Below are 22,756 nucleotides of genomic sequence, written 5' to 3'. Positions count from 1 at the left end.
TGTGAATGTATACTGATATGATAGAGATAGATTTCCCAGAGTAACAAATTGTTGTTTAATAAAGATATGGTATTATTATAATAATTCATTTTTATTATCAAACTGCTTCCACTGAATGACCGTGAAGAAAATTTACTGAGGTAAATAAGTAATAATAGCAACTGTGTTACTTTGGTGGTGATTACTATAATTAAAATATCAATAGACTAAAATTATTGATTAAATCCATCAGTAAAACCAAATGCTGTTGGTGGAACAGATTCAAACTATGTCAATATATATGTTCGAAATAAACATTTTGAGAAGTTTATGCAATTTTAATTGAGGTAAACCGTTCCTGTAGCTTCTTTAGAGGTTTGCTGAGGCCCCTGAGGACCCCAGTCCCCTCTTTAAAGAGCCACTATAGGAACAGACTTACTATTAAGTTAGAGTACAAATGCACAATCTAAAACAAACTAAACAGAAACCTTTAACTAAACCAACCCTTTTAGTTTTCAGGGTTTGTTAATAAGACCATATGCATTTCGTTTGTAGATAAGTAGCCTACGCGCTTATGAAGTTTTCTGTTGTGTTTGTCTCGCAAAGCACTATGGGTAGACGTTCTACGCCCAAAATGGCGGCAGGTTGAAAAGTTTGTTGCTGTTTTTGTTTTATTTTATGATACTTTATCGGTTCCTGTCCCCCTCCGAATAAATCCGTATTTTTATCACGATAAAGAAGGATAGCGGGTTATTTCCGACCCACGCACACGTGATCTGGATCGGTGTTTTGTTTTGTTTAGCTCGGTAAAGCGCCTCCGTTGACGTGTGTGAAGCTGATGGCTCTAAACTCGTGGACAGCACTGCATCTAATACAGTTAAAATGAAGAGCATTTGTACATAGAGATGGAGGATGATGTAAAGAAAGTCAAAAAGGTAAGTACACACTGGAATATTACGAGATTTCACGCGCATGATCCACAAATCGGTTAGTAGCTGAAAAGAGTTGGCCTAAAAACCACAGATAAACGCTGAATTAGCTCTCTTCAGCTTCATAAAAACACTCAGATTTTATTGATATCTCTAAACATATTAAGAGGAGTCTCTACATGGACTGGGTTAGTAGGGGCGTTGCTGGTGATTTACGTTAGTCGCGGTACTGAGACGTAAATAAACCGAGAATCTCAGTGTGTGACTACTGTGATTGTTTCATATCTGTCTCTTGTCATCTTCTTCTGAGTGTCTTTATCGCATTAAGTTTCTCTCTCATACCTCGGTCAGAAGGAAGAAAAAAAAAATTGATTTGATTTTCGATTTTTTTTTTTGTAAATCTGTATCTAATATATATATGCATGTAGTAGATCCATAAAATTGCACACACACACACACACACACACACACATACATACATATATATATATATATATATATATATATATATATATATATATATGTGTGTGTGTGTGTGTGTGTGTGTGTGTGTACACTGCAAAATAATGTAGATCTTAATGCATTTTAAGTTCAGTGTTTTGAACCTAAAATGAGAATGTAAAATACATCCTGAATTTTCTTAATTTGCCAAATAACACATTTTGTAACTTAAGCAGGATGTGACACACACAATATTTTAAATAAATATTATTAAGTTTGCTTCTGTATATATTTACATATATATTTAAAATATAGTAAAAATATACAAATGTAAATATTATTTTTTATGATAACTTATGCATTTTAGCTCAAGGGAGCGGAGATTTACAAATGGTGGGAATGGCTCTGCAAATCTATGTTTGTGATTTTGTTAAATGAGTTGCAAACTTAAAGGTATAGTTTACACATTTTTTGAGCAATATTTTTCAAATGAAGGAACCACTTAATACAGTTTATCAGACCTAAAAACTCTCCTCTCTGGCCTTGTTTTGGATCTAAAGAATTGCTCATCTATCCGATGATGAAGTAAAAACGCCTGCAGGAACAGTGCTATCTGCTGTGAGGAATGAAAAAGATCACAGACACGGTTCTTATGATGTGACCTTTCCTGACAGATCAGTTTTGTGTGTATGTGTGTGTGTGTGTGGGAGGTGTTTCCATGCTAAGCTCAGACTTTCCTCCTCATACACAGGGGAGAATGGAGGGTTGGGTTCTCCAAAGATTCAGACAGGAAGTGACGCCTCCTGTGTTTGCCTCTTAATCACCACGGTGCGGCTGATGATTTCTTTCCCTCAGTCAAAGCAAATCAGTTTTTGTCGGATGATGTGTAATCTCTCATAGGCTGTGCTTTTTAGTCCAGCTATCTTATTAACTGATGAATGAATGTTTTGGTTGTCTGATTTAGCTGATAGGATCAACTCCATCAAATGGCCACAGGGAGGAGGAATTGAGTCATTTACTGTCAAAAGCAGTGTGAAATAGTGCAAATGGGTTTGTCTAGTCAGTTTGTTTTATATTAATAATCATTTGAAAATTCACTGCAAATCCACAGTTAGGATACTAATAGTCATATAATTGAACTGACAACTCAATATGAACTATAATGAACTGAACATAAGCAGGTATTCGTTTTTTGTGATCGCTTGGTTATGTAAACACCAGCTTTAAAGCCTGAAATAAACAAACATCAAACTTTAAAAAAAAAAAAATATTTTAGTGCTGTCAAATGATTAATCGTGATTAATTGCATCCAAAATAAAATATTGTGTTTACATTTTAAATAGGGATGCAGGATAATATCGGCACAACATCGGTATCGGCCGATAAAAGCTTAAAATGACCATCATCGGTATCGGCCGATATGAATATTTCTGCCGATGAGCCAAACCGATATTCTCCAAGTGAAATAATTGACCTGTTTTTCAGGTGTGAATGTCTGTCTACATTTGTACAATAATACATTTATGGTAGAATCAGTACAGAAGAGATACATGGATCTCTCTTCAGTAAAATTAAAGTTTAAATATATCAGGCGAAAATGTTTATATATATCGGTATCGGCATCGGCCAAAATTATTTAGAAAATATCGGCATATCGAATATCGGCCAAAATCCAATATCGTGCATCCCTAATTTTAAATGTTCGGTGTACATTTATTGTGTTTATATAAATACACAGACATACAGTATATATTTAATAAAAATGTTTTGTTTTATATAAACTATAAATATGTATATATAAAAATTACACTTGAATATATATATATATATAGACGCGTAAATATAAAACAAATATGTATGATTATCTATTTATATATACATAATAAATTTACACAGTACGCACACATTTTGTAAACAAACTTATTTTGGATGTGATTAATTGTTAGACAGCATTATTTTATATACTCTTAGCATTTTCAATTCAAGTTTATTTGTAAAGCACTTTTTACAATACAAATCATCGCAAAGCAACTTTACAGAAAATTACGTTTCTTCAGCATTTAAAAGTTTGGAGTCTGTTTTAATGGTTTTGAACGAAGTCCCTTATGTTAAAAAAATACAGTAAAACAGTACTATTTTGAAACATCATTACAATTAAAAAACTTTTTTATTTAAAAATAGTTTAAAATGTATTTTATTCCTTTGATGCAAAGCTGAATTTTCAGCATCATTACTCCAGTCCTCAGTGTGAATCCTTGATCCTTCAGAAATCATTCTAATATTCTGATTTGATGCTCAAGGAATATTTCTTATCAATGCTGTAAACTGTTGTACCTTATTTTTGTGGAAACCGTGATTTAATTTTTAATCAGGATTCTTTAATGAATAGAAAATTGACAGCATTTAATTTAAATTAATTACTGTTATTGAAAGTCTTTTGTAACATTATAAATATCTTTACTCTCTTTTATCAATTTATTGTGTCCTTTATTGAATAAAAGTAAAAAAAAACTTTTTTCTTTTTTTTTTTTTCATCTTACTGACACCAAACTTTTGAAGGGGGTGTCTTTTGAATCCAGGTAAGGATCACCTGTGCACCTTGTTCTCTGACATGTCGGAAGGACTCATGAAATGTTGATGTTCTTGTAGTGTCTCCTTCCGTGACTGTTCAATAATTCAGTATGTGAGAGAAATAGGCTGAGACAGAATGGCACAAGAAAACATCTAAAGTTGTGAATTAGCATTGATATTCTAGGTTGCATGGGATGTTTTTGAATACTTTACATCAGGGCTCCTCCACCTTGTTCAGGCCAAAGACTCCTTGGTGGATATAAACAGGTAACAGGGGCCCCCTGTCAAATATTGTATGAAAAGAGATGTGCATTTTAAGCCAGACCTATAATAAAATGCTTATAGAACAATATCAGTCTATAACACAACAGAATTGTATGTATTTATTGTCAAGAGCCATTTACTTGTACATTAGAATTTTACTAAATTAGTGGGATTTTGCTTAACTTATTAGCTTTAATAAACTTCTGGATTGTTTGTTTTATTGTTCTCTAAATGCCATAGCATAACTATTTTTGGAAGATCCTCTTTATTAGTTACTTCCTACCCAGAACAGTATTTCTCACCTACTAGTGTGCAATAAATATGTACACACACACACACCTGAAGTCTTGTTTCCTCAAAACAGTTATTTAAACAGAATGGCATTATTGGAGATAAGCTTATAGCAGGAAGGCAGTTTCACGTACCTTTTTGCAGTTTGTTTGAGTGTTTCATCACAGGAAATGGTTTCTATTCTCCCTGATTGCATGAACTATAGCTTGAGGCAGAACGTGAGTGTTTGTGTGAAGAGACACACGCGTGTGTCGTGGGGTGTGGTTTCTATCGCTGCTTTGACAGAGTTGTCCCCGTTCTCGTTCGTCACAAGCCACATGCAACCTGTTTTGAGAGCAGCGCACACACAGTAGTCAACTGTTGTATCGGACAGCTGTCGTGTACCATCCGTTTCCATTGTGCTGTCGAAGTGACTGATCATGGAGACAGAGGTAGGGCTCGCAGGAATATTGCTTCTTTTCTTAAATGTAATTTTAGAATGCGGTTCACCATCACAAATCCACAGACTTTGAAATACAGCGTGGTGCCTGAACATTCAGTCCTTCAGTCCGCCTCCAGGTTTCAGCCTTAAGTTCTTCCAAGAGCTTAGAGACTTTTCTGTTGGATAGTTAGCTGACATTAGTGGTTAGGTTTACCACAGAGTAAGTACCAGACTTTTTCCATGAATGTCAATCTCATTATGCTTTGCAAAGGTATAGGGTTTCATAAAAGGCTTCAAGCCAATTTAGTGTTGAGACTAGTTGATTATGTTGTTTTTAAGCCATTAGTGCATGTGAAGGGAAAAGACTATTAACAGCGTGTGTTTTAATAGAAACCGTGTATTGCTAAACTTAATTTAACATAACTGGTCCTTCCATGGAGGCTGATGTATTTACTGGCTTGGAATTGTTGTAGTAACAGTTGCCCCATCAGTTCAGAACACAGAATTCACAGTGGAAATCCAGTACGTCGGTGTGAAGTGGATCAGCAATAGTTATTTTGGCACAGCTAGCCACTGACCAAACTCCTAAACTGGTCACACTGAAAAATGCTCTTGTGGTGTTGACTTCCTCTGGTCGTGATGTGATTTCCTCTTTCTCTTTTTATTTCTTCAGCCAGGTATTGTGTCTCCCTTCAAGCGGGTGTTTCTGAAAGGAGAGAAGGGGAGAGATAAGAAGGCTCTGGAGAAGTCCACTGAGCGCAGGGCCCTCCACACCTTCTCCCTCTCTCTCCCGGACCACCGTATCGACCCAGACATTCTGCTCAATGACTACATTGAGAAAGAAGTTAAGGTATAACCCGCCTTCAAATTTATGCTATTGTATTATGTGCTCATAGTTTACCATTTTTGGGGGGTGGGGGGTATCGTAGCAAAGATAGAAAGGGGAAAACTGTACTGGGAGGACTGCAGACTAGGAAAAACTAAAACATAGGAAATTCCAAATTAATGCTGCTAACCAAATAGTCATGTCAATTACCTTAATTTTCTTCTTCTGGAATCAAGCTCTGCATTTGACAGTGTTTGCCACAAGCTCTTCACATAATCCCATCTTGCAGCAAGTTGTTTATTTACAAAATCTTTATCCATCTAATCAACTTGTGGTGTCCCCCAGGGTTCAGTACTTGGTTCGATTCTATTTGTAGTTTATGCATCCATTTGGACAGATAATGAGGCAACATTGTTTCCACTGTCATGCTCGTGACACACACATTTATATCAACTTTTTTCAGGGTATTTAGCACTGCTGCTCCTAGATTCTAGAACTCCATAGACAAAAAATAAAGAAAAATAAAACTTATTAATAAAATAAAAGAACTGTGCAGGGCAGTCTCTTGGTGTATCCCTATATCCCTGTTATTTTCTTTTGCCATTTATTGTTTTAATATAAATAATAGTTTTTCATATTATTTTCCTGTTTATCATACAAGCTATATTTTTTGTTTGTTTTAGAAAGGCTCTATATCATTATTGTTATTATTGTTGTAGTATCTGGGACAGCTAACATCGGTTCCTGGATATCTGAATCCCTCCAGCCGCACAGAAGTTCTGCAGCTCATTGACAATGCCAGGGTAAGAGTGACAGTCAATGACATTGCCTTATTTTGCAATATGAAGATAAATTCCATAATTGCTTCTCTAATGTTTTTTTTTTTTTTTTTTGCAGAAGTCTCATCAGTTGGCAGGGCAGCTGACATCAGAGCAGGATGCTGTTGTCAGTTTGTCTGCATACAATGTGAAGCTTGTGTGGCGTGACGGAGAAGACATCATTCTTCGTGTACCCATCCATGACATTGCAGCTGTGTCCTACATCAGAGACGACTCACTCCACTTCGTGGTGCTAAAAACAGGTACACAGTAATGTGGATGAGCATTACACAAAAAAACTAAACGGAACTAGATTCTAAGGATAATGTGTAAAAATAATTTTGGGTTTTCTTACCATGAAGTATGATTTGTTTTTGCAGCTCAGGAGCCCGGTGCTTCCCCATGTCATAGTACAGAGATATCAAAATCTCCCACTCTGAGCTCTCTTTCTGAGAGCGGGGCTGTGCTTGTGGAGGTCTGCTGCCTGCTTGTGCTGGCCGTCGACAACAAGGTTGGCTTCGGTCTTTTGAAAGGACCTTTTTTTAATGTTCAAATAATACGTCACTAAGTCTGCATCTTTTACATCCAGCTTAAACTGTCTTGTCAAGCCATACAGAATTTAGTTATTGTGCAAGTCGTTCATTGCAAAAACTACTGCTATTGTGCAATGTACTGATATGTTTGATGTTAATAAAAGCAGCCATAGTTTGAATATCATGAACTCCGGTTTTACAGGCTGCAGCAGAGGAGCTCTGTCTTCTTCTCAGTCAAGTCTTCCAGATCGTCTATACAGAGTCCACCATTGACTTCCTGGACAGGGCCATCTTTGATGGAGCCACAACACCCATCAGGCATCTCTCGATCTGCAGCGGTAAGTAGGCAACAGCTGCATCATTTTGGGATTTCCCAGTAAATTAATACTTCTCCAAAACCACAGACCACAGTCAGTTTCACATCACTATTTCATCTGGGGGTGGTTTGTTGGAATCCTATTTATGTTTCCTGAACCTTAGTCTCTTAATATCACACTGAGCTTGCAGCATAATGAAATATTTCTTAATACTTTCCAATAAAAGAAGACTCCTCGAGCAAAGTTGATGTCAAAGAAGTGTTTGAGGCCGAGACAAGCACATTGTGAGTATTGCTTCAACTGTCCTCTGCAGTAATGTGCCATTTTATCTGTTGAATCGAGCGAGCATTGTGTTTTTGTCCAATCTCAGTTCGTTCCAAAGCTCTCTAGAGGCAGGACACTCCCCCTCTTCCGTCCCGGCCTCACCACAAAACATAACAGCCAGTGACAGTGAACTAAGCACAACGGCTGCTGAACTGCTACAAGACTACATGACCACAGTAAGTGTTTGAGCGCAGTGTTTAAAAAGGCATTTGGATGTCTGTTGTTAGAGTCTTTAATTAGTCTTTGCATAATAAATGATCCCATCATGCATTTCAGATTTCAGTTTTTACATTGTTTTCCTGTCATCCTCTGCAACAGTTGAGGACAAAGCTGTCATCTCAGGAGATCCAGCAGTTTGCCACACTGTTACGTGAGTACAGAAACGGAGCCTCCATCCATGAGTTCTGTATCAACCTGCGTCAGCTTTACGGAGACAGCAGGAAGTTCCTCCTCCTGGGTTAGTTACATGTTAGGATGTTAAATTTGACTTGAACAGCTGTTTTTTGCGATGTCTTTATATGCAAAACATTAATATGTGCAGAATTGTTATTTTTAACTATAACTAATAGTTGCATGTAATGCTTTAAAGGTCCCATGATGTGGATTGTTTTCTTTTTTTAAATGCTTCTTTAATGTTTCCTCAGGTGTACTTATATTGATATAGTTTTTAAACTAACGAGAAAGTTTCGCATTTTGAAACGTACAGGATATTTTTTATAGTACATTGAAGTTATATGTTAAAAAAATATTTCTCGGTTCATAACCCCTTTAAACCTATCGTGTTTTTCGGACTATAAAGTCGCACCTGAGTATAAGTCGCATCAGTCCAAAAATAATTCATGAAGAGGAAAAAAACATATATAAGTCGCACTGGACTATAAGTCGCATTTATTTAGAACCAAGAACCAAGAGAAAACATTACCATCTACAGCCGCTAGAGGGCGCTCTATGATGCTCAGTGGTAGACTACAGGAGCAATGAGCAGCATAGAACGCCCTCTGGCGGCTGTAGATGGTAATGTTTTCTCTTGGTTCATTTCTCTCGGTTCATGTCAAATTAATTTTGATAAATAAGTCGCACCTGACTATAAGGGCCGTTTCATAGTCAACGCATCTGTACGCATACGCGTCCCCGAGGCTACGCATCGTTACGCTTTGGTCGTTCTAGTTTTTGATACGCGACGCGCCGATGCACGCAATACTATGCGTTGTCGGTGGGGGCGACATTGAAAGTATTGTACGTTAATTCAAGTATATTGTGTTTACAGAAGAAGAAGGTTTGAATACAATGGCGGGCGAAGAGGAAAAATTATGCGAACTTATACGTATTCATCCACATTTATATGACATCCTAAAATACTGGAATTGTCTCTCCTCGTCCAGGCTTCGCATGGGAAGCACCACAGACACAAACTCCCCATCCTGATCCCTTTTTTGACTTAAATAAAGGGCGAACATACCACCGTCTATCTCTGCGTTGCCTTTGTTGCCGCCGATGTAAAATCAGCAACAGAATACACTCCTCTTCATTTGCCATTGTGATCTGAATATCACGCGACCCGACTCTACTAATATCACCCAACTCTACTACCCCCTGTTGCGTGAGCGGTGTATTGCATACACGCATTGCCCGTGACGCTTGCGTCCACTGTTTAGACTATGAAAGAGAGCGCGTTGCTCACGTTGCTTGCTCTAGTTTCTCGCGTTGACTATGTAACGGCCCTAAGTCACAGGACCAGCCAAACTCTGAAAAAAAAGTGCGACTTATAGTCCAGAAAATACGGTAAATATAAATATATAAAGGCCACTTTTGAAACTTACAGAATGTTTAAATAGTACATCAAACTCTCATCAAGCCTCACATTTATTCTTATGGACATATGTTAGAGATTTTCTTTATTTGTTGAATTCACTTCAGTTTTCTCCACCCCAGGACTGCGGCCTTTCATTCCTGAGAAGGACAGCCAGCATTTTGAGAACTTTTTGGAAACCATCGGCGTGAAGGACGGCCGCGGCATCATAACGGACAGCTTTGGGCGTTACAAACGTACAACAAGCTCTGCATCAGACTCCACCACTAATGGAAACGGTGCTGCGGGGGGTTCGGATGAAGGAACGACCAACTCTGAGGGCGACGAATGGGACCGCATGATTTCAGACATAAGCAACGACATTGAAGCGTTAGGAAGCAGTATGGACCAGGACGGCTTGTCCTCTTGATGTCACGGCACTCGCAGTGTGCTTCAGCCAAACACCACTTGAGATAATCACATGGGCCACTGGTCCATATTGCTGTCCATCAAATCTGACAATGCTGGAGTTTGGATACTGTATGAATACCACTTCCTGGCCATCATCCTTATTTTTATGTGTTGTGCCATATTAACACAAGCAGGATTTTCAAATTTGACAAATGTGAATTTCAAGACCTGTGATAGAAGGATCGTATTTTGCTGTTAAAAGCAGTCGTGTTCTTCTGGGATGATTATTGGCAGTATCTGCTACCACTAATAAGAAACCTTGTTGCTGGTAGATGTTGCTTTTTCACGCTGATCTGTATGGAAGCTTATTTCATAATAAACGTAAACTTTTTTAAAATTCTGTCGCAGAAATAAGCTTCCATAGATGTGAGACCAGTTTCCTTGTGTCTGATTTAATAGTAATGCAACTTCTGATCAGTGTGAAGACGGTTTGAAGCATTGTCTAGTGGCCTTCCTAAAGCGTGTTCTGCATTGCCTTATGTGTGTTGTACCTGAGGGAAGTGAGGTGCAGTATATTTCCTCCTGCGCTAATCAAAACTTGACCCTTTTACACACTTATATTAACTGGTCTTTTCTCTTGTTACACTTGTTTTTCCTCTAGCATATATTTTTCACTTCTTTTATATTCGTTTCAGCCAGGATTGGTTCTAATTACCCAGTTATTATCGTGTGGGTTTCTTCAGGTAGGAAATGTAGCACTATATATTTTTGGTTTTGAAAACCTGGAAAAGTTGGATAGTAGACAAAAGTCAGTTTTCTGGCTGATTGAGAATGCAATATTCAGTACACTGCATTAGATTCATGTCCTGTCATTCGTTGGATCTCCTCAGAGGTTTCCGTAATCTAACATTGTGCCTTGCAGAATCACTGATTGTATCATCCGACATGGATGTAAGTAATACTCTGTAATCTGTACAGAACATGACTGAAGTATGAGTTTATTAAAAAGTGCAGCACTTACATCCTCATTTATCACCTTTTTTTTGTGGCTTTTTTATTGTCTCATTTGAGTACTTTATAGAGGAACTACAGGAAGGGTTATTTCACGAGAATGGATTTGCCTGCTTTGCATAACATTTTATGGTATTAGTAGGGCTTCTTTTGAATCCTGTGCATTTGCATTTAGCCTGCTTTTAATCTTGTTTTAACCCTGGCTTAAGCAACATTATGCTTTTTATTTCTGAAGGGTTTCACTTTTGGTTCCAGCGGTATGAAGTGTTCCAGTTAAGTATGAAACATGGAAATAATACTGGCTTAACAATTTCACATTTTTAAAGGAAAGCTTTTTCAGAGGATGTAAAACAAAACTTAGCATGTACACTTTTTACCCCTTGTACTAACTAGATATGATGTGGTATTTTTGCTTTTTTATGCTATTTGATGTTTTATATAGAGTAGGAAATAGTTTCTGCTAAAGTAACTGTTTTGATTTGTGGTGGCCATGTAACATTGTTGCCAGCAGAGGGCACTCGACCTACAGCAACAATCCAGATTGACTATCATTAACCTAAATTAATCATTTGTGCATAGATAGATAGATAGATAGATAGATAGAGTACATTTATTTATTTTCCATTGGCACGCATGGAAATGACTAACTGCTCCAAATTCCTCCCTCTTGTTTAAAAGACATACACTCATGGATTATGACCAATGAAAACCTTGACAAAAATAGGCATCTAAGAATCCCTAACATAGGCATAAGCCTGCTCAATTTATCCGAGTAAAGCTATCACGCAACGATAAGTAGGATTAAACGTAACCCACAGTGCAACAGCATACTGGCTTTTCTTTTTGAGGTTACCTAATTTTAGCTAAGATAAACTTGTGCTATAAATCAGCCCTTTTTTTTAGTCCTTGCTATCAAAGTCCTCAAAGACACAGACTGGCGTTATCACATGACTCCAGAACTAGCTTTGGCACCTGTATAAGAAATCACATTATTGGTGGGCCTTAAAATGACAGTGCCAAAAGTTATTCCAGCAGCAAACATTAAGTCCTTTATTAATAATACGCCTCTTTAAGACGAATGTGGCATATAGCTGTAATTCCAGGGTGCATTCATGCATAAAACACTCATTCCTCACTGTAGCCAAGAAGCACATCCTGACTAAATGAGCTGCTTTAGGAACACATAAAGGGTGTCAAAGGTCAGTACCCTGATCCTGAGCTAACAAGGACCTGGGAGCTTATGTCATGTCAGATGTGATTGTAATAAGACAGCTGCACTGGAGACAGTGATACAGAAAGACTCAGGGTAGACAATAGCTCTAAAACAGCAGGTGTCTTGATAGTTTATAAATGCAGTATGGAGTGTGTTTGTACACACCCACATTTTCAATAACCTTGGTTTCAGAAGTGTTTAAACCAAATCAACCACCTATGAGGTGAATCACAACTTTAATTAGGTCAAAAAAGTGTTTGAAAATCAGACAAAAAGGCAATCCCGTGAAGCACTGCAAATTGCATAATGAATTCAAAAACATCAAAGACATATAAAACTAATTATTTTGTATAATATATTGTTTATATCAAAATATGCATAACATACATTCAAATATTTCAGTAGTTTTTGAACGAGTATGGATACTGACTCTATTACATCACTTGCAGTGCTTCATGGGAGTTCATGGGAACAACTTGCTTGTCTTGATTCTCTGATTAGTAGAGGTTTCTCTGCTAAATCATGGGTAATGTCATTTTTCAACAGAAATTTCACTGTTGAACACAATTACTTCTTATCAACATTTATTTCAGGATTATATAGATGAATTAACAGAAACGTTGTGTGTTTCTGTAAGCATGTTTCCGAAGATGATCTGTAGACTGGGATTTTATTATACTGTACATAACAAATGCCATCTTTGCTGTACATTGTAAGAATAATATATTATTCCAGGTATAGCTTTAGTTTATCTAACCACGAGTCATGTTTATAAGATATTAATGCATTCTTTCATATAAAATACAAATGTGTGAAAACAAAATATCTTAGGATATAGTTCAAACTTGCAGATCAATGTTAAACAGCTTGAGACATTTTGTTTCATACAAAAGCAAACAGAATTAAGGCTATAGCTCTGTTACAAAACCTAGAGGGCTGCTTCACTATGGCCTTACTTGACTTCAATAGAAAAAGTAGGCAGCAACTTTTGTCTGTTGACATTAACAGCTAATTTAATGCACTTCTACGCATAAAATACACAAATATTATACAATAATTCATTTAAATAAAATGAATCCTCACTTTTCAGTATTCAATGATATGCATGTTAAATAAACAATCAACATTTTTAAAGGGAAATCAAATTTGCCTTGATATTGATGTCTTTGTGCATACTGTAGGTTAAAAGTTTCATAGGTTAAAATGTCCTCCTTATTATAAACAAAGCAGTTATTTAATCAAGCTCCCAAAACAGCTTGTTTTTATCAAATATAAGTCACAAGGGCATTTTCATATACACCCCTTCCAGAGCAAGACGTAGTTATCATCTCACAATAGGCCCCGCCCACTGGCATTCCGTCACTTAGCAGACAGCAGCAGACATTAGCATACACTGGATGCAGCGTCGCGTCGCATTGTTGTCAAAAGTAAATAGAACCCATTATAATAACTATAGCTGTCTTATCTACACTGGACACAATATAGAGATGCAGAAGTGCATTCACTTTCTGAGAATGTATACGACAAGAGTGAAAGAATGTTTGCTTTGATGCGGTTGGTTTAAACAGCTCGTTCACATCTTTGAACAGACATCAGAAGGATCCCAGCATCAGAAACAAGCGGTTGGTCTATGTTGAATGGCATCCTGGATTATATTGGAGGATTATACATTTTTTCAGAGAATTTTGTTTTGTAAACAAGGCACAGTTTAATGGAGCGTTCGCAAAGAAACAATAGGTTACTGTTCGTAACCCCAGTTCTCGGAAACATTGAGTGGAGAGATCCACCTATGGGAAGGGATCCAGGTCTGACCTCTACAAAAGCATCCAATTGCACTAAGTCTGATTTGACAGACAGGAGCTTGTTCCCAAGGGCAGGTGATGGACTGACTCTTAACCGAACACATAAAGCCCCTGCACACGCTACCTTTCCTCACTGAGCATAATCGCTTCTCGTGCAGCAAGCGGGCAAACTTGGTGGATCTCTTAACTCGAAATTTCAGAGAACTGGGGTTACAAACAGTAACCTACTGTTCTCTTTCATTATCTTGTGTTTGAGATCCACCTATGGGAGGTATAGACAGCTCCCCGGTTGCCCAGTACACTCACAGCGAGGCTCTGCAAGTCAAAGACTGGTCACCTAGAAAGGTCCTGCTTGACATATCACCAAGTGTCAGAACCCACACAAAGTGAGAATGGAAAACCAGCCATAAAAGAAATGACATGTGATAACATGCATACAAAACCTGACAACACACCTCATGCTGACGGAATAAATGATAGAAATACTGACATATATATTTCTATACATATAAATATATGTAATTTTGTGTCAAGGGAGGGTACAGATGACCTGCTTAATGACATTAATAAGCCGAGGTAGACAACCCAGGCTTAAAAGGTGTAGAGGGTCTAAGGGCACAAGACTACGAAGAACCCACACCTAAAACAGGATGAGCTACCGGGGTGTGGGTAACATCAAGCCTGTAGTATCTCACAAATATTGTTGACAAATACCCTTAGCGGCAGTGGCAAAGGACATTTTCCCCCAAGGTTTAGCAGGTGGAGGCTCACTCTGCTTCACCGGTGACTTACTGCAGGGTCTGTGAGCCCTGCCTGCATTATGGGGATGGTGTCTCATAGCAGGGAGGCTTGGGAGGCTGAACAGAGAGTGTCTGGCATGGGGCGGGCTTCCTAGGAAGACAAAATTTGAAAGCGTCATCTTCCTTTTTCTTATCGTTTCAGCGCTGCTGCATTAGCACGATGGCATTGCCGAGGCTAACACACAGTGTGTTCTCCAAGACCACCGAGAGAGAACCACAGAGAGCCTGCACGCTTGGACAGCCTAATAGGCATTACAGAGAATGAGGTCATTTGCTGAGGCCGCTCCTTCCAGAGATCGGGTGATGGCGACCCTTTCTCCAGTTGCTAGCAGGAGGCCCCTGGAGTCACCTTTTTTCCTGTCCGAGTCAGACAATCCCAAGTCAACGCTCTGAGTAATGGCCACCTTGAGTGTCCTATGCAAGAGCTTCTTAGCAAGCAATGGCTACAGTTCTCCAGTAATTCTATGGCTTCTTGAAAGTGTTTAAGACCCATGCAAACAAAACAAAAGGAAAGGGGGTCCCTAGTGGCAATGAGGGTGCCTCTCGCAGCCGAGCAAGCTTGTGACTGGTCGTCCACTGGGGTAGCTGGATTCGATTTCGAAAGAGCCATGAGTAGTGAACAGTAGCTGGAGTGAGGAAAAAGGCGAGGTAAGACAGCATAGTAACAAAAGCAAGAGTTGGCGGCTTGCAGAATAAAATAGCTGACCATAATGACAATCACATCTGACAGAAGCTGATCCAAAGATGTGTCCTCTTGAATACAATAGTGAAGTCAAACCAATGAGCTGTGAGTACATTTACAGAGGTTGCAAGAAGTGATTGTCAATTGATGAAAAGTAGTGCGTGCAGGGTCTAAATGTGCTTGGTTATGAGGTGGTCCCTTACCTGCCATTGAGCACGCGCTCCTGTCAAGCATGATGCAATTGGATGCTTCTGCAGAGGTCAGGCATAGATGCCCTCCGCACAGGTAGATTTCAAACATGAGATGATGAAAGAGAAAGTTTGTTGAAAGACGAAGCAGTACTGGACCTTTCAAAAGCACTTATTCACACGTAGTAGTGAGGATGTGTTGATACTGTTTTATATGCAATGATTTTAGCCAATCATAACAGTGGCTGATTACTGACAAGCCTTAAAGGACCCACTCCTCAAAACTCGATCATTTTTATGCAGAGGGTCAGAATGAGGGTTGAAAATAAGAATTTTTTCCACATACATATTTGTTTTTTTATACAAAAACCTTCATTCACATTATAAGGGAACCTCAAGCAACATATTAAAATTATTAAAAAATCAATGTCATGACACCTTTAATGCTTCATCCACAATCTACACTGAGCTTATGGCAACAAATGCTGCCTTAGAATTTGGCTAAAACAATGTGTTTCGGGAGACTTTGTGTCTTCGCATCAAAGGGTGCGTATTTGATAGATAGCAAGGTTTTGCAACAGAGCCTGCAGTGTGTGGTAAGCGACACCAGTTGATATCTCATGACCACAACAAGGACTGTTTCTAAGGCATATAGAACCATGGCTAGTGGATCAGACATTTTTTTTTTGAAGTCATTGTCTATAGTTCATTTGATTAACTGAAAAGGTTTCACTGGCACAAATACATAGAGCAAGAGGCACAGGATGTTCTGTGGAAACAGTTCTTATGGGTTCCTAAACAGTTGTCTAAGATTATTCACTTAAACGCTGAATACCAGAATAGTCAATTTTGACTCCCTGATTATTTTCTTTTGCAGTTGGGTCACTCATTGAATGGCTAGCAAAGGGAAAAGCGTCTGGAGTTGATGTTCATCTTGGTGACACCGATGAGGCGCAGTGGTGAAGAGAGGCCGAACCCTGGAGTGACGGGTCCATCACACAGAAGATCCGACAGCTCATCGCGCTCCTCCAGACCAAAGGTGGCGTCGTTGAGCATCCGGCGATGCAGGTGACACGTCTGCTCCACTTTGAGTTTGTTGATGTCTCCGCGTAGTCGCATAAGTTGGCGGGCCAACTGCTGGTCCTGGACGCGCATCTCCATCTGTCAATGAATAACAGGTAGGAGAAACTCATTAAGGCCCTCAAGGTCCACTTTCCTGCAGTGTTACTGTTCACTGTTTTGCTCTTCACTGCATTGTTTTCATTGGTGTTGCTGTGTTTGTTGATCTTTAAAGTTACTTTGTGTGGTTTTGTATTAACTGTGCTTTTGTATGTAGTTGTTCAGTCATTATCATGGTTTGTAGGTTATAATGGCTATACAATTCAAAGAACATTTATTTTGTAATATAAATCTTTTGTAACATCATAAATGTCTTTACTGTCACTTTTGATCAATTTAATTTAATTGGATACTCCACCCTAAAATGAAAATTTTGTCGTTAATCACTTACACCCATGTCGTTCCAAACCCGTAAAAGCTCTGTTCGTCTTCGTAACACAATTTAAGATATTTTGGATGCAAACCTGGAGGCTTGAGACTGTCCCATAGACTGCCAAGTAAATAACAGTGTCAAGGTCCCTAAAAGGTATGAAAAGTAATTGTCAGAATACTTCATCTGTCATCAGACATGCAATCTGGGTTATATGAAGCGACAGGAACACTTTTTGTATGCGAAAAAAAAACTAAAATAACGACATTATTCAATAATTCCTTAGTCAATGGTCTCCTCTGTGTCACTCTAACTGTTCCCGTTGCTTCATATAAAACATGGCAGATGGAGTTTTGTGACGACGACTTTTCATACCTTTTCTGGACCTTGACACTGTTGGGACAGTCTCAAGCCTCCAGGTTTTCATCCAAAATATCTTAAATTGTGTTCTGGAGACGAATGGGTTTGGAACGACATGATTAATGACAAAATGTTAATTTGGGGGTGGAGTAACCCTTTAATTTTAGTTCATTTTTGAAAGGTGGTGTTACTCTACCTTTCAGACACATGGCAAAATTTCCGGTGTGAACCTATTGCTATTAACCATTTAAATAAACATCGGAAGTTAGATCCATCTTTAATAGCAAACATGCGTTTGTCCATTTCACATAACAAGGAGCTCAAAATTAGGCAGGTGATATGGACCTTCAGATGTCCTTTTGTAGCACAACTTGTTATTGTGTCAAATTTTCTTTGTCTAAAAGTTTATGGCCACACAGGGCGAAGGCAGTGGAAGAAAGGCTTCTGATGTGGTGAAAGGAGCTTCATTGCATGCCTTGGCTGTAATGGCCTGTGCATAAAAGTATGTCTTAAACCACATGGCTGAGTGGAAGAGAAGTGATTACACTTAGAGGAACAGAGAGCGATCACCTCTCATGCTCATCTGCTCACCATCTTTTCCACTCAATTTAACATGAATGGCAATCTTACGCAGTGATGTGGTAATGAAGGCCTGTGCATTCCCTCCATTGTTTAATTCAAATGAGCTAACTAATGGAGATGCTGTTCATTTTCTTCCCTTATAGAAAGATGACTGCAAAATAGCAGCAAGTATTTTGAAAAGTCTAATTTGTGAGAAAATTATAATGACAAATACGAGTGTATATGACCAAGACAGTCTTACTAATAACACTTTAAATTTAGTTTAAAATGAATTGTTTAAAAAAAAAAACAGAAAAAAATGACACATATAAGTGTTGATAATCATTACTGAAAAAATTTTTTTAAATCTATTTTTCATATACAAATATACGTTATTAAAAAAAAATATATTATATTAATTATTATTTTTTTGGGAGTTGCACTACTTGATTTCCTCTCTATTTTTTTCCTGTTTGTGTATGTATGAGTGTGTGTGTGTGGGGGGGGGATTCAATAAAAATACAAATAAAATATTATTCTAGTCTATGCAATAAGCTTTTCTTTCAAGAATTTCATTATTTAAATATTGCGTTTTATTACCCTGATGTTTTTGGCTTTATACTTCTCAAAAATAAAATGTAAATGAACTGTATGCTATTTCAATTCAGACATAATTTAACCTAAATCAGCTGATGGACATGTGGGCACATTTCGACTTACCAATTCTTTTCTAAGCCAAACAAGAGCTTCATCAATATTCTCAAACCCTCCAAGAGTTCTGGAAATCAGGGCTTTTCCTGCAGTGACTTGGGAAATCTGAGGTGTGACGTTGGGCTTCAGTCCAGCACTTTTCTCCAGCTCTGATGAGACCTCTGACACGACTAAACCTTTGGAGCTTTGAGCTTCCACTCGTTCCTTCCACTCAAGATAGGACGGCCTTCTTGTCTCAAGTCTGAGCTTCTCAGTCAGTGCTTTCAAGTTTCTCAAATGATCATCTGGGGCAACCTCAAGGCCATCACAGTCCTCGATATTAATCTGAGGTATTGAGCTGGCATCCATGGCCTTTCGAGGAAGTGGTTAGTGTCGAGAAAATAAACTGTGAAAATCAAGTGGTCAGGTGAAGCCGTTGCCTTGTTTGATCAATAAAGATACTGTAGACCTTTGGATTTGCTTGCAGTAACCAGGATGTTGTGTCTGTGGGACTATAAAATACGATGCAGATACTGAGCTTCTATTCTTCCAGCAGTATCATCTCTGAAGCGAAGCCGTCCTAACCCATCAATCCTCTTGATCCTTTCCTTCAATCAAAACAAACTTGGTTACCATTTTATCATTTACAAATTTAGGCCTAATATTAAAGATTTATCTTTTTTAATAACATCTAAAATGTCTACACTTTTCGATTTGACAGTTTTAACATGAAAACGTAATACGCATAATGTGATGCATAGGCTATTTGTCAGTCATGCATAAATTAAACCAGTAATTTATGTCATAGTACCAATAAACTATAAAAGATGCAAATATCCAGGTTTAAATATTCATAATATATGTATTAGTTTTATTAATAACTATTTATAATTATTCTTTTAACAGTTTAATCAAACATTTAAATTAAATAAACTAATTGATCATAATTTTTAAGTGATTCAGTTTGTTTACACAACATATTCAAGCTGATTCTAGGGAATTTGAATAATATATTTAGAATATGATTACTGAAATAAAATTAAATACAAAATTATTTTTCAAAAAGATTATTGGAGTGTTTTACAAGAAAATATTTTTTTTATGCTTCAAAATTTGAGTGAAATATTATTTCTAGGCTATTTATTTATTTATTTTTAAATGCCAATACCTTTTTCTAAACTATACCATGACTACTTTTTTTTAATGTAAGTGAAAAGGTATATAAAAGAAAGAAGAAAAATTAATTATGCATTTGCTAGATTATTTGGTTTTAATTTTGGAAAACCATAAAGCTATTCTTCTGGAGTAAAGTATGGTTAAAATGGGAAGTTTACTGATCACATGGACGATTTCCACCCATGCCTCATATCACACTGTGGATCTCAGAAAGCTGGCGGTTGCCATAGCAACTAAGGCCAGCCTATGAGTCAGCAGCACTGAAGTCGGTCTGCTGTAAAGAACTGAATGGCACTCCTCACTACAGCAGCCAGACCTGTGACAATCACCAAAGATAATTACACTGCTCAGTTACAGCCTCTCATTACTCTAATACAGACAAGCAAAACTACTGCGGAGAAGACAATCACATGAAGTTCTGGTTCACACCAAAGCATCAGTATTGCAATTAAAACATAATTAATCTCGGGCCACCCACATTTTTAATGCTTTCCCGCAAAGCTGTCTGTCTACTACATGTGTGATATAGAGTTTGGCACAATGTCTTGACGCATTTCATCATCGCAGCTGCTCTAGGAATGTGTCCTTCTCATTAGAGGCGTGTGCTGGTTGTTTATTGGCCTCACATTAACCTCCACACGGCTGCGGGACTAATCACACTCCCTAATTCTCGGCTCATTGAGCACTTTGCTCCACCTCCTGCACTCTTCCAGCTCTGTGTGTGGCAACAGTAACGTGACTCATCTCGGAGGGGGATCCATTTACCCCAGACCACTCTCTCTTTAGTCTGACAAATTATGCTTCTTAGGGACTAAATACTTAGACTTTAAAATATGAGGCAACTAATGATAATTCATGATAAAATAAGGGCTGAGACGCCAATAAGACAATGGAAATTCTGTATGGACTAAACAAGCTTTGAAGGTTTTGCTTTTGCACTTAATTAACACAATAAAATATAAATAAAATAATAAAATATAATATAATGTGGTAGCAATTTATTTTTCAGTCCTGTTTTGCATGTTCATAATATGTACTTATTATAATGTAATTTAATAACCTGGAAAATGTCGACCTCTTTCATTCTCTTTTCATGAATAATATTGGCTTTTAGTGCTGGTCTCCTTTTTCCAGACAAATGAAATGTTCTTTGGGTCAAACAGACAGTTTGGAACACTAGGCATGACTGCATTTATCCATGTCTAATCAGATGCGGTGAACCCTTCTGTCCCATATCTGGAGTGCAAATCTGTTTCCCAAAATGATTGTGCTGTTTATGAGTGAAAATGAACTATTCTGGCCAGAATCTCAGTTCATGAGCAGTATTATTGGCCTTGATGACTAATAACTTTCCGTTGAAGCTGTTAGTTGTGTAACATGTAACAAAATTTCTTTGATTATTACCAAATAGTTTGTTTATTACACGTCACATAGCAATGATTAACTCAGCCCAAGCAAATACAGACTAAATGAAAACCTATACGGGTGTTGAATAACTCTAAACAATTTAGAAACATGAAATTACTTTGCTTTTCTTTTTAAAAGACAGTAAGTTTATAAAAGTTGTTACTTTAAAATGCACCATCTCAATATATTCATGGTCAGGGAATACAACTGATTAGAATGAATTATCATGAAGCAGATCATGCGCAGAAAAGCTGTTGAAAGTCATCTAAAACTTACTGCACCCCGTGGACAGACAGGCAAAGTATTAGTGACTCTTAAAGAGTATTTGAATTTTTGATCTAGTTTATATGGGCTTGAGATGGTGTGGACACTATCTTTATGCAGATATTATAAAGGGAAATATTATTCTTACCTTCATAGTAGTTTGTCAGGCACTTGCAGCCCTCGCGTCCTGCTCTACTGGAGAGCACAATAGCACTGCTTTTACTCCACACTTGTTTCTTGAATGAGATGAGAGGCTTGGATGGAGGAGGGGCGTAAGTTGCGTCAGGTTGTGGTTGTCGTGGAGACGGTCAAGAATCCGCACAAAGCCGCATCTTTCACAGCGAGGAGAGGCCAACTTACACTCCTCTAAAACACTTGTGCTCTTGCATCATGTTAAACAGTTACATAAGAAATATTCACTATCATAATAAGCTACTTCAAAAATTTGACAAGGCCTATTTTACATCTATTTCCACATTCTAAATATTTATTTATAGAACTTCGGATAGACTTTCAGAGAATGCATGTAATGTGCATTTCATTTTCTTTAAAAAGTCCAGAAAAGTAAAAGACCACATTTTGTCGTGATATCATCAGGTGTATTGACAAATACTTATTATTCAAGACTCTGGAAATGCATAAAGGGTTAATATTTAAACGCTTTTGATTAGCACACCATGTATTATGTTATGTTTGTATGACCTCTGGTGGAGAATGTTGATAATAAAGCTTGCATATAGATATATTTTTCGATTATAGTGAGCAAAATGATCACGGTTATCAGTGTTATCATGGTATTGATAAAATGTGTTGGAAATTTTCACAAAGTATTGACACATAAAACGTATCACAACGTTTTATACTTAAAATTAACAAACAACGAATAAAATAAACTTTTATTAGCATAAACACTAAAACAATAATCAATGATACCAATGATGTCTGGATTTTAAATATCATCATGATGACAACAGTTTATCTCATAACATGTACGAAATGTTCAAATAAGGCTTTGAAAAAGTTTTGTAAAATTGTAAACCTCACATTTCAGCCTTTAAATAAAGAAAATGGTTAAGTCAAAATGATACTTGATAAATAAATAATTATACGAATTTGATCCGCTCTATAAATAATTGTGTTTAAATGTGCACAATCCACATAAGCTTGTTTTTCATCAGCTGGTTTAAATTTACAGCAGG

At 37.5% G+C, this 22,756-nt stretch overlaps 2 protein-coding genes across 5 annotated transcripts; one reads left to right on the top strand and one right to left on the bottom strand.

The window, feature by feature from the left end:
* Positions 1 to 570: 570 nt before the first annotated feature.
* Positions 571 to 10,946, top strand: LOC113063303 (cerebral cavernous malformations protein 2 homolog). 2 transcript variants are annotated; one of them, XM_026233593.1, is made up of 10 exons: positions 571 to 914; positions 5,570 to 5,746; positions 6,442 to 6,525; positions 6,620 to 6,803; positions 6,921 to 7,051; positions 7,276 to 7,411; positions 7,617 to 7,674; positions 7,761 to 7,890; positions 8,033 to 8,171; positions 9,647 to 10,946. In XM_026233593.1, the coding sequence occupies exons 1-10, from the start codon at positions 885 to 887 to the stop codon at positions 9,931 to 9,933; spliced, it is 1,356 nt and encodes a 451-aa protein (XP_026089378.1). In that variant the 5' UTR covers positions 571 to 884; the 3' UTR covers positions 9,934 to 10,946. The 2 variants fall into 2 exon arrangements, with proteins under 2 accessions (XP_026089378.1, XP_026089379.1); XM_026233594.1 differs by lacking the exon at positions 571 to 914 and adding an exon at positions 4,865 to 4,906.
* A 2,340-nt stretch (positions 10,947 to 13,286) lies between these two features.
* On the bottom strand, positions 13,287 to 21,879 carry LOC113063302 (protein FAM167A). 3 transcript variants are annotated; one of them, XM_026233589.1, is made up of 3 exons: positions 21,706 to 21,879; positions 18,741 to 19,318; positions 13,287 to 16,771 (listed from the first exon to the last, which is right to left on the bottom strand). In XM_026233589.1, the coding sequence occupies exons 2-3, from the start codon at positions 19,077 to 19,079 to the stop codon at positions 16,508 to 16,510; spliced, it is 603 nt and encodes a 200-aa protein (XP_026089374.1). In that variant the 5' UTR covers positions 19,080 to 19,318; positions 21,706 to 21,879; the 3' UTR covers positions 13,287 to 16,507. The 3 variants fall into 3 exon arrangements, with proteins under 3 accessions (XP_026089374.1, XP_026089375.1, XP_026089376.1); XM_026233590.1 differs by having other exon boundaries at positions 18,741 to 19,313; XM_026233591.1 differs by having other exon boundaries at positions 18,741 to 19,214.
* Between the last annotated feature and the right edge of the window lie 877 nt (positions 21,880 to 22,756).

The sequence above is a fragment of the Carassius auratus genome, chromosome 45 (genome assembly GCF_003368295.1).
Source record: "Carassius auratus strain Wakin chromosome 45, ASM336829v1, whole genome shotgun sequence".
Taxonomy (NCBI): Eukaryota; Metazoa; Chordata; class Actinopteri; order Cypriniformes; family Cyprinidae; genus Carassius; species Carassius auratus.
The sequence above is the reverse complement of the archived record's forward strand: the minus strand, read 5'-3'. Positions and strand labels throughout refer to the sequence as shown.

What these genes read in the sequence shown, in the direction of transcription:
- LOC113063303 (XM_026233593.1), top strand. Translation starts at nt 885, where the DNA reads ATGGAGGATGATGTAAAGAAAGTCAAAAAG. An exon ending in TGCTGGCCGTCGACAACAAG is followed by an intron (nt 7,052 to 7,275) that starts GTTGGCTTCGGT and finishes CCGGTTTTACAG; the next exon opens with GCTGCAGCAGAGGAGCTCTG. An exon ending in GAGGCCGAGACAAGCACATT is followed by an intron (nt 7,675 to 7,760) that starts GTGAGTATTGCT and finishes GTCCAATCTCAG; the next exon opens with TTCGTTCCAAAGCTCTCTAG.
- LOC113063302 (XM_026233589.1), bottom strand. Translation starts at nt 19,079, where the DNA reads ATGGATGCCAGCTCAATACCTCAGATTAATATCGAGGACTGTGATGGC. An exon ending in TTTGGCTTAGAAAAGAATTG is followed by an intron (nt 16,772 to 18,740) that starts GTAAGTCGAAAT and finishes ATTCATTGACAG; the next exon opens with ATGGAGATGCGCGTCCAGGA.